Source organism: Bos indicus x Bos taurus, chromosome 12 (assembly GCF_003369695.1).
Source record: "Bos indicus x Bos taurus breed Angus x Brahman F1 hybrid chromosome 12, Bos_hybrid_MaternalHap_v2.0, whole genome shotgun sequence".
In the NCBI taxonomy this organism is placed as follows: Eukaryota; Metazoa; Chordata; class Mammalia; order Artiodactyla; family Bovidae; genus Bos; species Bos indicus x Bos taurus.
The window spans coordinates 35,785,867-35,800,747 of record NC_040087.1 but is presented as its reverse complement, the minus strand read 5'-3'; the positions used below and the strand labels follow the sequence as shown (position 1 = coordinate 35,800,747).

The 14,881-nt window shown below is 51.3% G+C and overlaps 2 protein-coding genes across 2 annotated transcripts; one reads left to right on the top strand and one right to left on the bottom strand.

Annotated features, from left to right (window-relative positions):
* Positions 1 to 448: 448 nt before the first annotated feature.
* GJB2 (gap junction protein beta 2) lies at positions 449 to 5,538 on the bottom strand. The gene is made up of 2 exons (XM_027557623.1): positions 5,371 to 5,538; positions 449 to 2,582 (listed from the first exon to the last, which is right to left on the bottom strand). The coding sequence occupies exon 2, from the start codon at positions 2,558 to 2,560 to the stop codon at positions 1,880 to 1,882; it is 681 nt and encodes a 226-aa protein (XP_027413424.1). The 5' UTR covers positions 2,561 to 2,582; positions 5,371 to 5,538; the 3' UTR covers positions 449 to 1,879.
* On the top strand, positions 3,249 to 14,561 carry LOC113902407 (translation initiation factor IF-2-like). Its single transcript, XM_027557624.1, has 2 exons — positions 3,249 to 5,110; positions 14,028 to 14,561. The coding sequence occupies exons 1-2, from the start codon at positions 4,641 to 4,643 to the stop codon at positions 14,053 to 14,055; spliced, it is 498 nt and encodes a 165-aa protein (XP_027413425.1). The 5' UTR covers positions 3,249 to 4,640; the 3' UTR covers positions 14,056 to 14,561.
* The last annotated feature ends 320 nt before the right edge of the window (positions 14,562 to 14,881 follow it).

Below are 14,881 nucleotides of genomic sequence, written 5' to 3'. Positions count from 1 at the left end.
AGCATAGGGCAGGAATAACCCTTTTGTCTCCTTCCCCAACTATCTTTCTGGTGACACAGGCTTTTCTGTAACTCGGGCAGAAGGATCCCAGAGTCTCAGACAGACACAGTGGTAACTTACCCATTTAGTGTTATGAAATTTTTCATATACTTTTACAAAACCAGCTATAGATGAAATTAGAAGCTACTATTCTATTCTATTCAAAGGGCTTCCCAGGTGGTGCTAGTGGTAAAGAACCTGCTGGCCAATACAGGAGACATGAGATTCAAGCAGCACATCCCTGGGTTGGAAAGATCCCTGGAGGAGTGGCAACCCTCCACTATTCTTGCCTAGAGAATCCCATGGACAGAGGATCTTGGAGGGCTACAGTCCATGGGGTTGCAAAGAGTTGGACGTGATTGAAGCTACTTAGCACACATTCTGTAATAGATTTTAAATAACCATTATATGAATCAATTATATTTTAATATTTAAATGATATATGAGATGTTACAAAATTATTTTAATTACAAGTATGTAATTTAAACTATTATGTATTATTACAAAATGTTTTTATAAACTATTCTTGGCAACAGTAAAGTATTTACTCTCATTGAAGTATACTGAGTACCATTTTTTTGAAACCATGTCAAGCATCATGAAAATATTAGGATTCTGTCTGTCCTATAGAACTGCTAAATAGTTATCTAAACCCTAGTTTCTACTTTTAAAAAAATGTCTATTAAATCTATTTTCACTTTAAAAGCCTGGATGCTGAAAAGGGAAGTGAACAAACCTTTGAAGTAGATGAAACTCATTTTTAATTGTCAGAATTTAGAGTCTAGTTTTTACACCTCTTTTTTAGAAACAGTTACTGCCCCTTCCCCCGCAGTTTTCCATTTTCTTCTGCACCATTAAATCATACTGTGGCAATAAAATAGTCCCAAGCAATCTCTGTAAGTCAGCATTCTACCCGTGGGAGTGGAAAAGGCACCATGGTAAGGAAGCTCAGGGTGTCTTGAACCACCCCACCATTGGTAGTAACTCATGGTATATAAAGTCTTCATTCCTCATGCAAAATCACATCTAAGCTTTTGAAACGAGGCTGTTTGCTATTAGAAGCCATCGCCAACTATTAGAAGCCCTAGTCTGTTTCATTGAGGGAAGCTGAAATGCGTTCCTGTAGCATACACCACATGTCACACAATGGACAGCCTCTTGGGGGCAGTGTAAACCACTCACACCTGAAAGGCCATAGTTAAATTCAACAAGAGCATCTAATTATACCCCGTTTACATATCATAATCTGAGCCTTTGAAAATAAGAGGAACCTATAATGAATGGTTCCTTGCAGATCAAAAGAACACGTCATATTTTAAATTTTCACTTAAAAAACGTGTAACAGAGTTTGAAGCATTAGGGACCGCGTCCACTGTTGAGGACTGAAACGTCAAAGCAAATAAAAGAACCAAGATTCTCTGTGTTCACCTTTAATGCAGGGGAAATGGCAAAGAGAGCCCTAAGTGGATCAACCAGACCCTGTGCTCTTCAGGCCCTGGCGTTTCTCTCCTTTCCTCAAAGAAACGGAGACAAATGCCATGTCCTTTGCCTAAGTAGGCATGGCCACCAGGGCCAGCTTTGCCCCACGAGGACTGGTTTTAGAGAAAAGTGGCAGAGGCTCTGAGTCTGCCTTCAATGTGACACTTTCAGGGGTGGGGTAGGGGGCACAGCCTCTAGGGGCATCTGGGGTTGCATGTGCGATCTACTGGGGAGGGGGTCAAAGGTGGCCCTGAAGCCGAGCTGTACCCGGGGTGGGGTGGGGGGTACCACCGGCTGACTGTGCCCCACGGCCGAGCACAGATCGCACTCCTCTTCTATCTAAACACGACGACCACTATAGTTACACTGGTTTTTTGGACTTTCCGGAACAAAATCGAATCAGCAAGTAACACAGCTCAGTGACATTGAGCAGGATGCAAATTCCAGACACTGCGATCATGAAGACTGTGAAGACGGTCTTCTCTGTGGGCCTGGACACGAAGCAGTCCACCGTGTTGGGGCAGGGCCAGGCATTGCACTTCACCAGGCGCTGCATGGCGAAGCCATCATACATCACGTAGAAGACATACATGAAGGCAGCCTCGAAGATGACGCGGAAGAAGATGCTGCCCGTGTAGGTCCACCACAGAGAACCCTCGATCCGGACCTTTTGCTTCTTGATCTCTTCAATGTCCTTGAACTCGGTCTTTATCTCTCCCCTGATGAACTTGCGCTTCTTCTCGTGCCTGTAGTAGGCCACGTGCATGGCCACCAGCAGGGCAGGTGTGGACACAAAGATGAGCTGCAGCGCCCAGAGCCGGATGTGCGAGATGGGGAAGTAGTGGTCGTAGCACACGTTCTTGCACCCAGGCTGCAGGGTGTTGCACACGAAGTCGGCCTGCTCGTCCCCCCACACCTCCTTGGCGGCCACCACCAAGATCATGATTCGGAAGATGAAGAGGACGGTCAGCCAGATCTTGCCGATGCTGGTGGAGTGCTTGTTCACACCCCCCAGGATCGTGTGCAGTCCACCCCAGTCCATCGTCTCGTTTGGGCGGCTTGTGCTGGAAAAGAGAGCGACACAGCGCAACACGGGGTAAGCATGTGGGACCAGCTTGGGGAGGCTCAGAGAGGCTGGCCCATGAGCACCAGCCATCTCAAAGGGCCAGTTCTTACACAGCCTCCCTCAACAAGGGGAAACAAGAGCAACCAGGCTTGCCATGGGGTTTGCAGTGCAGCAGGCAGTCGACCGTGGACGCGTTCTCTGTTCTCTAGTAAAGAGGGGTGTACTCACCCCAGTAACGCACCCAGCCTTCAGCACAATGAACTCGTGGGGTGGGGAGGGAGCACCCCAGCAAATGTGCCCACTGACCCAGGGCCCTGGGTGTGCTGACCAAACCCTCAGCAGACACCCCGTTTGGGTCTCCCTGACCCTCCAGCAGCATTCAGCACTCCCAAGTGTTTGCTGGCCTCCAGCTCTGGATGGTACTCTGGGCTCGTGCCTGCTGGGGCCAACCTCGCCTTCAAGGCCAAGAGGCCATGTCTCCACACAGCACCTCCTTCCTTAAGTTATTTCAGTTTTCTGGACATGGGATGCAGTGGCGAAATGACTGTCCCCAAGGGTAAAATTCATGTTTAACATTTCCCAATGGGTTTCACTTCCTTTCCCTGTACAAAAGGGAGCCAGTTAGAAACGGTCCTTCCTCAGGGAAGAGCCAGTGTGTGCCTGGGTTTCTGTGTGCGCTCTGTGTGAGGGCTGGGGTTCTCGTTGTCCTGCTGGGACTGACCAGTCAGTCAGTACTCAGGTTTGAAAACTGTTCAGATGGTGCATTTTTATTGTGGCTATGGTTTTAATTTAGACGTGCTTCTAAAGAGGTGCATCGTAAGAAAATAAATAAAAGCTTAACTCAGTGAGTCCCCAGGGACTGGCCGTTGCAGGCACCCTCACGGTATTGAGGGTCAATGTGGACGCTGGGAGGTGACATGCTGCTCACTGGAGAGGACCTGGGGAGCCCGGGCATTCGCCTCCAGGAGCTGGTGGCCTTCTCATCGCAGGGTATGAACTGTCTTCATTTACGTGCAGTCACACCCGTCTGTCTCAATCAAGCCTCTTATAACAAGGCTCCACCCTCCACACAATCTGATGAGTAATCTGTGTCTACACCTTCCGAACTGGTTCTCAGTGCTTCTTCTTGCTTAAAAGCTTAGTGTTCTCCTTATTCTGAGCAAGTCGGGTCCTGTTTCCCGCTGGACTTCCCGAGTAGCCAGGGTAGGGGGGGTGTGCAGTCTGATCACCCAGCCGCCTATGGGGCACTGCTTGGGGCACCCAGGCCTGGCTGAACCATCCATGGCCACTCCTTCAGAGGAGGCAGCCCAGACACGAGAAAGTCAGGACAGGAGAGCTATGAGCACTGAGACACTTGGGCAGCTTGGCTTGAAAGAGGGAAATGTCACCTGGAAAAGGCTCAGCCCTGACCCTGAACACAGATGGCCTGGAGGCCTTGAGTTCCTCTAAGCTGGCCCGTCCTGGCCGGCAGCGTGACCACCATCCCTGTGAAATCAGACCCTCCACTTCTCGGCCTCATTTACTAAGGGCCAACAGGACACTCTCTGAATTAGCCCGTGTGACTTGTATCAGTGCATCTGGCTAAAGATTCGGGGTGGGTGGATGCCAGCTCAGGACCCGCATTCCTTTAACCAGTCAACCAGTGGCTGATGTTCAGAAAACAAAGTGGAAAGTAAACCCTCCATCCTTGTCCTTTTGTAAAAGCTCTTGGTTGGGCGGCAGCTTCCTGTCCAAAGATCCCTGAGGCAGAGGAGCTAATTAAAGTTTGACCCCATGGGACAGGGTGACAGGAGAGGAGGGCTGGCTTGGTGACCAGGCCGGACAAAAGCATTCTCAACATTCATCCTGGCACTGACCCCTGCCCTTCCTGACCTGTCCACACCACCTGCTCGGTGGGCGGAGGGGCGACCTTGTCGGGGGGTGGGGGGGTTGCTGCTGGGTGAGGCGCAGGTTGTATAAAGGTCACCAGGAGTCCTTCACCCGTTAATTCCTCAACCCTCACTTTTTGGGTGGTGGCCCTTGTCTCCACAGACTCCGCCCCCGACTCAAAGAGGGGATGGGGACGCGGCTGTCACCGCATCTAGAGACGGGGGGCGCGGGGTCAGCTCTCAGGATGCGGGAGGACGGTGAGGCCTGGGCCCCGGCAGGCGGGGGAGCCCCGAAGCACGGCTCCCCGTGTGTAACCGGCGCCCCGAAAGCCGCCCCCACGACTGCGCTTGGAAGCCCAGCTAGGAACTCGAGCTCGGCGAGGGAAAGAGGCCATGCCGGCCGCTGGGCTCCCGCTCGGCCGCGGAAGGTCAGCTTCCTGCAGGTTGAGCTTCCGCTTCAAGCCCGAGACCGCGTTTTCTTTCTGAGCGAAACCTCCGGCGACCGGAGGCTCCGGGTGAAGAGCCCGGCGGCCGCGCCAGCCTTGCCGGAGGAGCCGCGAACACCCCGGGCGAGTCCGCGCACCTGTCCGCTCCCGGCCCTGCTCCCGCTCGACCGCGCGCTGCGCACCAGACTCGGCCCGAGGAGCTCCGGCCACAGGTTCGCGATCGCCTCCCGCCCGGAGCCCAGAGCCGCTGTGGCCACTGGCCCGGGCGCGGGGCCTCGGTGCGCGCCGGGTGCAGCCTGGGGACCCGGGTCCCTCCCCGCGGGGTTCCAGAGCCCCTGGAGGTCCCGGGGTCCCTCTCCGAGGGGCTCCACAGTCCCTGGTGGTCCCAGGCTCCCTCTCTGAGGTCCCTCTCCCCAAGGGGTCCCACAGCCCCCTGCCTTTCTGGGCAGCCGAGAGTGGTCGCCGGCCTTACCGGTGGGAGCGGGGCGCACGGGCGGAACGCGCGGCGGCTGCGAGGGAGTTGCGGGGATCGCGGGGGTCGCGGGGGTGTCTGAGTCCGGAGAGCGCGGCGCGCGGGGCGCTCAGGCCTTCGACACCTGTTGGACCGGCGGCGCCTTTTAACCGCGCCCCGCACCCCGCCTCCTCCCGAGAGGTGTTGAGAAAGTTCGGAGGGGGCGGCTCCTCGGCGTCCGGCCGCCCCCAGCGCCGAGGGGCGGGGCGCGCCGCCGGGGGTCCGCGGCGCTTCCCCCGGCCCGAGCGCGGTGAGGCTGGGGTTCCCAGCGTCTCGGGCGCAGGGTTGGGGGGTGTGTGTGTGTGAAGTGAAAGGTTTGGTGCCGTTGCTGTTACTGTGGTTTCTGCCTGGACGGGTCCTAGAGTGCTGTGGTGGTCAAAGCTCGGATTTAATTAATTAATTACTGCAAAATAGTTGAAGAGAGTGTTCAGGCGCGGAGGGCCGTTACTTCCGAGGCTCTGCGGGCGCGCGGGTGCCCGGGCCGCTTCCCTCCTGGGAATGTGGGTTCGCGGTGGGCGAGGAGGGGCAGCGCTGCGCTTGGCCGAGTGCCTGCTTGTTTCTCCCCCAAACCTCACAGGCAGACTCACAGGCAAACGTCTCCTTGAGTTTCCTGTGTGACTCCATCCCTCAACTATGCGCCGAGGGCCGGGGCTGGCGGTGGTGGGGAGACCCTGCGGGCGCACCCAGGCCTGCGCCCCAGCGAGGGTGCTCGGGGCCCTGCCGGTGTACTCCGCCTCCCACGGCCGAGAAATCGCGAGGACGTTACCCAACTCGGGGTCGGGGGGCCGCCACGAATGAAGTCCCCAGACCCCTGCCCTGCACACTCGCCGGGAAGGGGAGCTCGACTGGGGTTTCTGGAGACGATCCTGGGGAGCCAGCTCCTCTCCCGGAAGCCTGGTCTCGGATTACAGGGTTCATTGTTCCCCTGTGGTTGGGTATTCTGAGGTCCACAGACAGCGGATGGAGAATTAAAATCGCAAGACTGGGCCGGGTCTGGGAACCTGTGTCTAGCATGAGGGGTGGGAGTGGGGGCCAGGATCTGGCTCCAGGATTCCCTCAAAGAGGGCCGCCGCGAGGTGCGGGCGTACTCTCTCCCACCTCCGCTTTACTTGAGTCGTCTTTAAGTTGAGCAGAGATGATTCACCCTGACAGGGCAGATCTGGCCTTACAAATGAGTTTCCCATGAGTGCCAACACTGGCGTAAAGATATTGACTTTTCCTTGTAAAATTTGTACCCCATCGTCACGGGCCAGCTTGGACCTTTCTTGCCTGGAGAACCTGACTTTGTCCCGCGGTCACTACCCGACCTTGCTGCCCAAGGTCTTAGTTCGGCAGGGAGTGTTCACAAACAGAGGAAGTCCAGGAAGGCCCATCTGAAAGATGTGCTGAATCGGCAGGTTGGAAATGACGGCAAAGGCGGGTGGCTGGGGGAGAGCTCGCTGCCCACCCGCAGCCTGGGGCCACCCTTCAGGTGGTCAGGGGCAGCGCTCTATGGGGGGTCTCACATTGGAGTGAAGGAAGGATCTGGCATCTTTGTAGAAAGCCAGCTGATAAAGATGGCTTGCAGATTGAAAGTTGATTCGCTTTCTCCCACTGACAAATTTCTCCTGGCTTTTTGTGTCTATAGCAAGATTGCAGGTTGCTGTTCAGCTTCTCTTTCCTGTTTTCCCTGACTTATTCTCCTGATTTGCATAATGACTGCCGGGTTGTTGGCTAATTGTATATCTAGCCACTCTGCGTTTTGGGTTTTATAGTTAGAATGCCTACAGCTCTTAACTCTTAATTACAACTCAGCACTTGATTTCCTTCTGTTTGTTGTGACTTTTGTTATTTTCTGTGTGGGTGCTTTCTTCCCAACCAGACTTGGATTCCAGTGGAGCAGGAAATCCCCTGGAGGTATTTCTGTGTCCTCCAGAGCAGAGAAGGGGAAGAGGAAGTGATTGAACAGGGTCTCAGGTCTGGACACGTGGAGTCACCATCACATGATCTTAGATGGGTATGCACTTAGCAGATCACACCAGGGGTTAATCATTTTTCTTTATAAATCCTGTAATCATGTTGTGAACAGTACACTCATGTTGCTGCATTATTTTTGGTTAAAAGCATTACTGTGTTATACGTAAACATTGAAAATAAGCCTTCATCCTGTGACCCTGGGTTCAGGTCTTCATTTTGAATATAACAGCCCCCGGAGAAGGCTGCCTACCCCCACCCTGACCTCAGCTCCAGCCTCCCCAGCCTGATGGGCACACCTCTCTGGCCTTGTCTACTGGGCGCCGAACACAAGAGAGGATAGGTTTGGAGTCTGATGGAAGAGCTTGGTGTCTCCGGGGTAGGGCTCAAATGAAGCTGATATGGAGGACTGGCCCTTTCCAGGGATGGCCAGGCCCTTCCTTGCTAAGTCACTTCAGTCGTGTCTGACTCTGCGACCCCATAGACGGCAGCCCACCAGGCTGCCCCGTCCCTAGGATTCTCCAGGCAAGAACACTGGAGTGGGTTGCCACTTCCTTCTCCAATGCATGAAAGTGAAAAGTGAAAGTGAAGTCGCTCAGTCGTGTCTAACCCTCAGCAACCCCATGGACTGCAGCCTACCAGGCTCCTCCGTCCATGGGATTTTCCAGGCAAGAGTACTGGAGTGGGGTGCCATTGCCTTCTCTGAGGCCCTTCCTTACTGAGTAACTATTAATGACTAACTGGTGCGCACCTGTCACTTCACAGTGTCAGCGCTGCGTTGATGAAGCATGCTTTGTAGCAAGCAGTCAAATCCCAGGTGTTCACAATTGAGCTGAACCTTTGTGCAATTGTCGGGCTGTAAAGGGAAATGCTAATGTAAAAAGCTATTTGATATTTTAATTTGACAGTTGTTTTTATCAGTAAACCAAAAAAGTTGCTATTGAGCAAGAAATCAGTGTGAGACAAATACGTATTTCTTAACATATTGTAATGAATGATTGCCTGCCAGCTGCCTGATGGGGCAGCCCCCGGAACTTCCCTTGGGGAGGATGCTCTGAATGCATGTAAAGAACGTGTCAGTGAAATTTCTGACTCACAAATCCTATGTAGGTGATATCAGAAATGCTCCAGACAAGAAGGGACTTGTGAGAGGTGGGCGCCCTGCCTTAACTCTTGGCAGCTTGGGGGTCACTGGATGTCTCTGAGCTATTGGTTATAAGCCATTAGCTACTGGTCTGCATGCACTTTCTTGACTTTGCTGTTGAAATATTAATCATATTAATAATTGACAAAAAGGGAAAATTCAACCCTCAGATGGGCAGATATTAAGAAGCCCTGGAGTCTCTGTGTAATTAGTTAATAATGACTTACATATGATAATATCATTTTAAAGCAGGAATGGCCCTGGTGTGATCCTTTCACAGTCTTGTGGAAAATTATCCCAGGAGAACAGCATCACACTGAGATTTATCCCTGCACCATATTTAGCAACCCACACCCTCACTTGTACACCCTGAAAATTGTTAATGTCAAATAATTTTGGGGAAAAAGACAAACTGTTCCATTCCAAGTAAGTAGAACAGAAAAAGACTTCAGATATGACTATTTAATTGTTTTCTTCACTTTCAAATTAAAGTCATAAAAATTCCAACTTCTGAGTTGTGACTGAAACTGTTAAAGGCCTTTCCGTTTTCCTCATACTATTTTTGGGGGCAAGGGGTGCCCCCCACCACATGGCTTGTGTGATCTTAATTCCCTGACCAGGGATCAAACCCAGGCCCTTGGCAGTGAGAACGCAGAGTCCCAACCACTGGACCAGGAGGGAATTCCCCTCACTCTATTCTTATGTTCATACATAAACTATTTGGGGGAAGTTTGAATTGTTGGATGTGTTGGTGGCAAGGAAGTGGTAAACAAGTTGATTTCCTTGGCCTTACTGGATGGGTACATGCTCCTACTGGCAAATGCATTGTGTAGTTCTTGTTTGCAAACTGTGGAGAAAATACAAAGATGTTTCCAGATGTATTTGTATCAAGAGCTTGTGTTGGTCAGAAGTGAATCAGATCAGATCAGATCAGATCAGTCGCTCAGTTGTGTCCGACTCTTTGCAATCCCATGAATCGCAGCATGCCAGGCCTCCCTGTCCATCACCAACTCCCGGAGTTCACCCAGACTCACGTCCATCGAGTCAGTGATGCCATCCAGCCATCTCATCCTCTGTCGTCCCCTTCTCCTCTTGCCCCCTCCCAGCATCAGAGTCTTTTCCAATGAGTCAACTCTTCGCATGAGGTGGCCAAAGTACTGGAGTTTCAGCTTCAGCATCATTCCCTCCAAAGAAATCCCAGGGCTGATCTCCTTCAGAATGGACTGGTTGGATCTCCTTGCAGTCCAAGGGACTCTCAAGAGTCTTCTCCAACACCACAGTTCAAAAGCATCAATTCTTCGGCACTCAGCCTTCCTCACAGTCCAACTCTCACATCCATACATGACCACAGGAAAAACCATAGCCTTGACTAGATGAACCTTTGTTGGCAAAGTAGTGTCTCTGCTTTTGAATATGCTATCTAGGTTGGTCATAACTTTCCTTCCAAGGAGTAAGCGTCTTTTAATTTCATGGCTGCAGTCACCATCTGCAGTGATTGTGGAGCCCCCAAAAATAAAGTCTGACACTGTTTCCATTGTCTCCCCATCTATTTCCCATGAAGTGATGGGACCAGATGCCATGATCTTCATTTTCTGAATGTTGAGCTTTAAGCCAACTTTTTCACCCTCCACTTTCACTTTCATCAAGAGGCTTTTGAGTTCCTCTTCACTTTCTGCCATAAGGGTGGTGGCATCTGCATATCTGAGTTATTGATATTTCTCCCCGCAATCTTGATTCCAGCTTGTGTTTCTTCCAGTCCAGCGTTTCTCATGATGCATAAAAGTTAAATAAACAGGGTGACAATATACAGCCTTGACGTACTCCTTTTCCTATTTGGAACCAGTCTGTTGTTCCATGTCCAGTTCTAACTGTTGCTTCCTGACCTGCATACAGATTTCTCAAGAGGCAGGTCAGGTGGTCTGGTATTCCCATCTCTTTCAGAATTTTCCACAGTTTATTGTGATCCACACAGTCAAAGGTTTTGGCATAGTCAATAAAGCAGAAATAGATGTTTTTCTGGAACTCGCTTGTTTTTCCATGATCCAGCAGATGTTCGCAATTTGATCTCTGGTTCCTCTGCCTTTTCTAAAACCAGCTTGAACAGCAGGAAGTGAATACAAAGCTGTAACTCCCCAGGCAAACTGGTAGGGAGAACTGACTTCTATTAAATATAAAAATTAAATTCTGTAAGCTCTGGTGAGCTGGTCAAATGGAAACTCTGCACAACTCATAAAGGAACAAAAGAGAGTTGTACATTTTAGTTGTGTTAGGACAATATTGTGTTATATATCATCTTGAAGAGGTCCCTAACTTAGAATAAGTTAGGATCTAGTAAATACACTGGCTTTCCTGGTGGTGCTAGTAGTAAAGAACCCATCTACCAATGCAGGAGACCCAAGAGATGCAGGTTCGATCCCTGGGTCAGGAAGATCCCCTGGAGGAGGGGATGGCAACTATTCTTGTCTGGGAAATCCCATGACCAGAGGAGCCTGGCGGCTGTGGTCCATAGGGTCCCAAAGAGTCAAACACGACTGAAGTGACTTAGCACACAGCACACACACAGCACCCTGGTGGCTCAGTGCAGGCCACCTAGTTCGATCCCTGGGTCAGGAAGAACTCCTAGAGAAGGGCATGGCAACCCACTGCAGTATTCTTGCCTGGGAAATTCCATGGACAGAGGAGCCTGCTGGGCTACAGTCCATGGGGTCTCAAAGAGTTGGATAAAATTGAGCAACTAACACTTTATATGGATTGCTTTAGTAAAAAAAAAAGAGAGAGACATAGGTTTGATAAAGGGCAGCAGAGCAATGAGTCCTGGTGTGAACTGAGTTTGCTGGACCCTGGCAGATTTTTGTGCAATGCTCGTGTGGACTGTTCTGGTTTAAATCTGATACTATCTGGAGTCCACTGTTCCAGGTCAGTCTTGCACCAGGCGGCTATCTGTTCTCTGGTTGAAAGCCCTCTTTGGGAAATGGACATGGAGTCTTTGATATTAGAACTGAGAGCTGGGTTTGTCCATTAGCCACCCACCTAAACCTCTCCTTGAACTGTTTCAGAACCTTTCTACTTTGGGGGAAGAAGTACATAGTGGTGTATTGAGTTCTTTGATTTCATCTCATTTTTGCAAAATCACTTTCATGCATTGGAGAAGGTAATGGCAAACCCATTCCAGTGTTCTTGCCTGGAGAATCCCAGGGACCGCGGAGCCTGGTGGGCTGCTGTCTCTAGGGTCGCACAGAGTCGGACACGACTGAGGTGACTTAGCAGCCCCAGTGCTGGGAAAAAGGCACTTGTAACACCCAGAGTACCCAGTAGATGGCACTAGGAGGACTCGACCAGGGGACACCGGGAGGATCCAGGGCCAAAGAGTATCTTTAAGTCCTAGCATTACTGTGAACAGCTCCTCAACAGACTGGGAAACAAATGTCTTTCTTTCATTCACAATGGAATGAAATAGAATAGGAAAAATCAGAACATGGTGCTCTTAATAAGAGTTAAGTCATGTTTCAGGCAGTGTTTGTTTCATGAGTGTTTTCATCTTCACGTGGGTGCTGGCTCCAGGGTAAAATGTACCTGCTGCTATAGATTTGTCATTCCCAGGGTGACAAGATAGTCCCTGTGGCCTCAGGGGAAGCGGTGTCACAGCAGGAGAGAACCCCGGCCCCGAGCTCGGCCGCCTGCTCTCCTGGGCCTCCTCCAAGCTTGGCTCCCAGGTGCTGCAGACCCTTCTCAGGCTGGCAGCGGACCGCCTCCATTAGACTTGTTTCTCCAGGACTCTTCTTTGGTCTGAGGACGTAGGTTCCAGGGGTGGAGGAGAAGCAGCAGCACCATTTGATTGAATCTTTTACAAACTTAATAAAATTATTTGTCTAAAAAAGGAGCCACGTATAATGGTCTGGTATCCAGCATACTCAGGAGTCATGGGTCAGCTGTTTCAGTGGATCACGTATTTAATGTCAAAAGTGTGGGTTGGACTACTGTGCTGTGGGAAATAGGAGAGATAAATATACAGCCTTTCATTGTTTCTTTGTGGCCTTTGATCCGTGGTGGTGGCGCTTGGACCCCCTCTCCTTAGTGATGCTCCATCTGTTCAGTGGGTGGTAGGTGGAGATGCTGTGGGTCAGCCTGGAGGATCTGAGCATCATCTGGTGGGAAACATCCATCTTTCCTCACAGGCTCCATGACATTGCACACGAGGTTATTAGGTTGCTAGGCTTTGGAACAACATAGTCCCTGCCTACAGTTTACCAAAGGAAAAGATAGACTGTTGCAGAGGTAATGGATCTGAATGACTAACTAGGTTGTGTGACTGACATACAGAACGCACAGACACAAAGGAAGGACTCCCTGGGTATATCCAGTGCGAACGGGTGAGCCACTGACACGTGGCTGGATTTCCTGAACTGTGCTCAGTGCTTTAGATTTACCTCATCACACAACTCCAAGAGGGTATTTCTAGTCCAGCCTAGCACCCGGCTTGCAGGAGAAGCTAGAGAAATTAGAGTCCTCCTGGGTTTAAAGGGATTCGATTTGATAAAGGAGGGAATAAGTGTTGGGGAAGAGACAGCTGTGGGAGACATCTGCCTCCATCCTCGAGGGAAGATGTGGTCCAGACATCCACTGTGGTTGAAACCGCGGGCCCAGGCTCACCTGCCACCAGGCCCCGGCTCTGGACCTGCCAGAGCTGCAGCCCCCTGACCCAGGGCAAACTAGGACAACGGGCTGTCACCGCATGATGGACTTGGCTCCTGACCTCCTGCCTATGTCGGGGAAGATAAGGAGAACCCTTTGAAAGGGAGGAGAAAGCAGATAGCAGTCAGAGAACAAAGCAAAGGAGCTGGCAGGAAAGGGCGGCTGAGGTCTGGTTCCGAGGAATGAAGAAGGACGGCAGGTCCCCAAGAGCGCTTCTCAGCAGCTTTAGTGCGGTTTCATCTATGCAGAGAGTGAGGGCCCGGCCGCCCGCAGGGTATGTGCTGAGTGACCACACCGGACGCCCTCCCAGGGCAGAGACAGGACAGCCAAGACACTCCCCACAAGTGGGACTGGCTGCTTAAGCCGCTGGGAGGACAGACTCATCTTCTGTCCATGGGGCTGCAAAGGGAAGAGTCAGGCCCTCGGGTAGGTGCAGGTTTTATCATCCTGCGTGCCAGGGTCTCAGAGGTATGGGATACAATTGTTTTTGAAATTGTTCCTGCCTGAAATTCCACGTGTCTGTGAGTCTAGCATGAGGCTCCCCATGCAGGGGAGATGGGAATGTAGGACCCCCCACCCTGGGCTGGCTGAACTTGACCCTGGAGTGACCCTGGGACAGGTGCTATGAATGACACTGAGATCTGACTGCTCTGTGGGAAGGTGGAACCAGGCTGGCCATGTAAAAACCAGCTCAAGAGCTTGTTAAACATGCAGATTCCCGGGCTGTGGGGCCGGAGAGGCTGTCCCAGTAGAGGTGGGAACCGTGGTCTGTGATCCACGTTAGTTTGTCCTCATGGTTTTGTGACTGAACTTGGCGTTGTCTTGACAGACGTGCTTCAGAGAAACTCGGATCCTGACCCTACGATGTCCACTCTGCCTGCACAGTGTCTGCCTCCTGTTTGGATCGGAACCATGGCGTCCAAGGCAAAGGCGCAATGGGATAAAGCCCCAGACCCCAGCGTCTGGTGAGGAGGAGCCTGGCAGGTGGCCAGGATCATCTCTGTGGTGTGAGCACTGAACACAGATGTTGGCTCCTGACGACTGCTGGGCGCCCCTGCCCCTGGCCTCCAGAACAGAATCCAGGCCGTTCCAGGTCCTTTCGGGGCTGAAGTTCATCCAGAGAAAACCAATTCCCTTCTTGACTTAGGTCTTCCTCTTTCTGAATGTCAACACTGTCTCGGGTTGTATTCATGTTTTGGGTAGAAACTAATCTCTTAGCTAATGAGGTGAGTAAGGGTAACCGCATACAAAGAAACCTCACTTACAGCTGAGTGCTAACTACATTTTAAACCACCTTAACCCCAAATCCAGGTATGATAGCAGAAAAGCTAGAAATAAATTATTTTCGTGTCTGTCTAATAAATCACACCCAGAAATGATTTAGGTTAACAAGAAGCTTCACATTTCTGAGGTTGATTAATGATGGAGTCTATGAGGTCTGCAATGTCATCTTTACAAAGACTCTTGGCTTTGGTTTCACCGTTAACTTTAGTTCCTCACGGTGGAGAGTTTCCTGTTGTGCTCTTACATCTGAATGGCTCCAAGGCATTCTGTCACTTCTCCTATGTCCCCTCTGACAGTGACCTGAAAAGGCCTTGGGCAGCCGTGTCTGCAGATAGGTGTCCTGGGTGCTGAGGCTGTCTGCAGATAGGTGTCCTGGGTGCTGAGGCAGCCTCGGCTGGG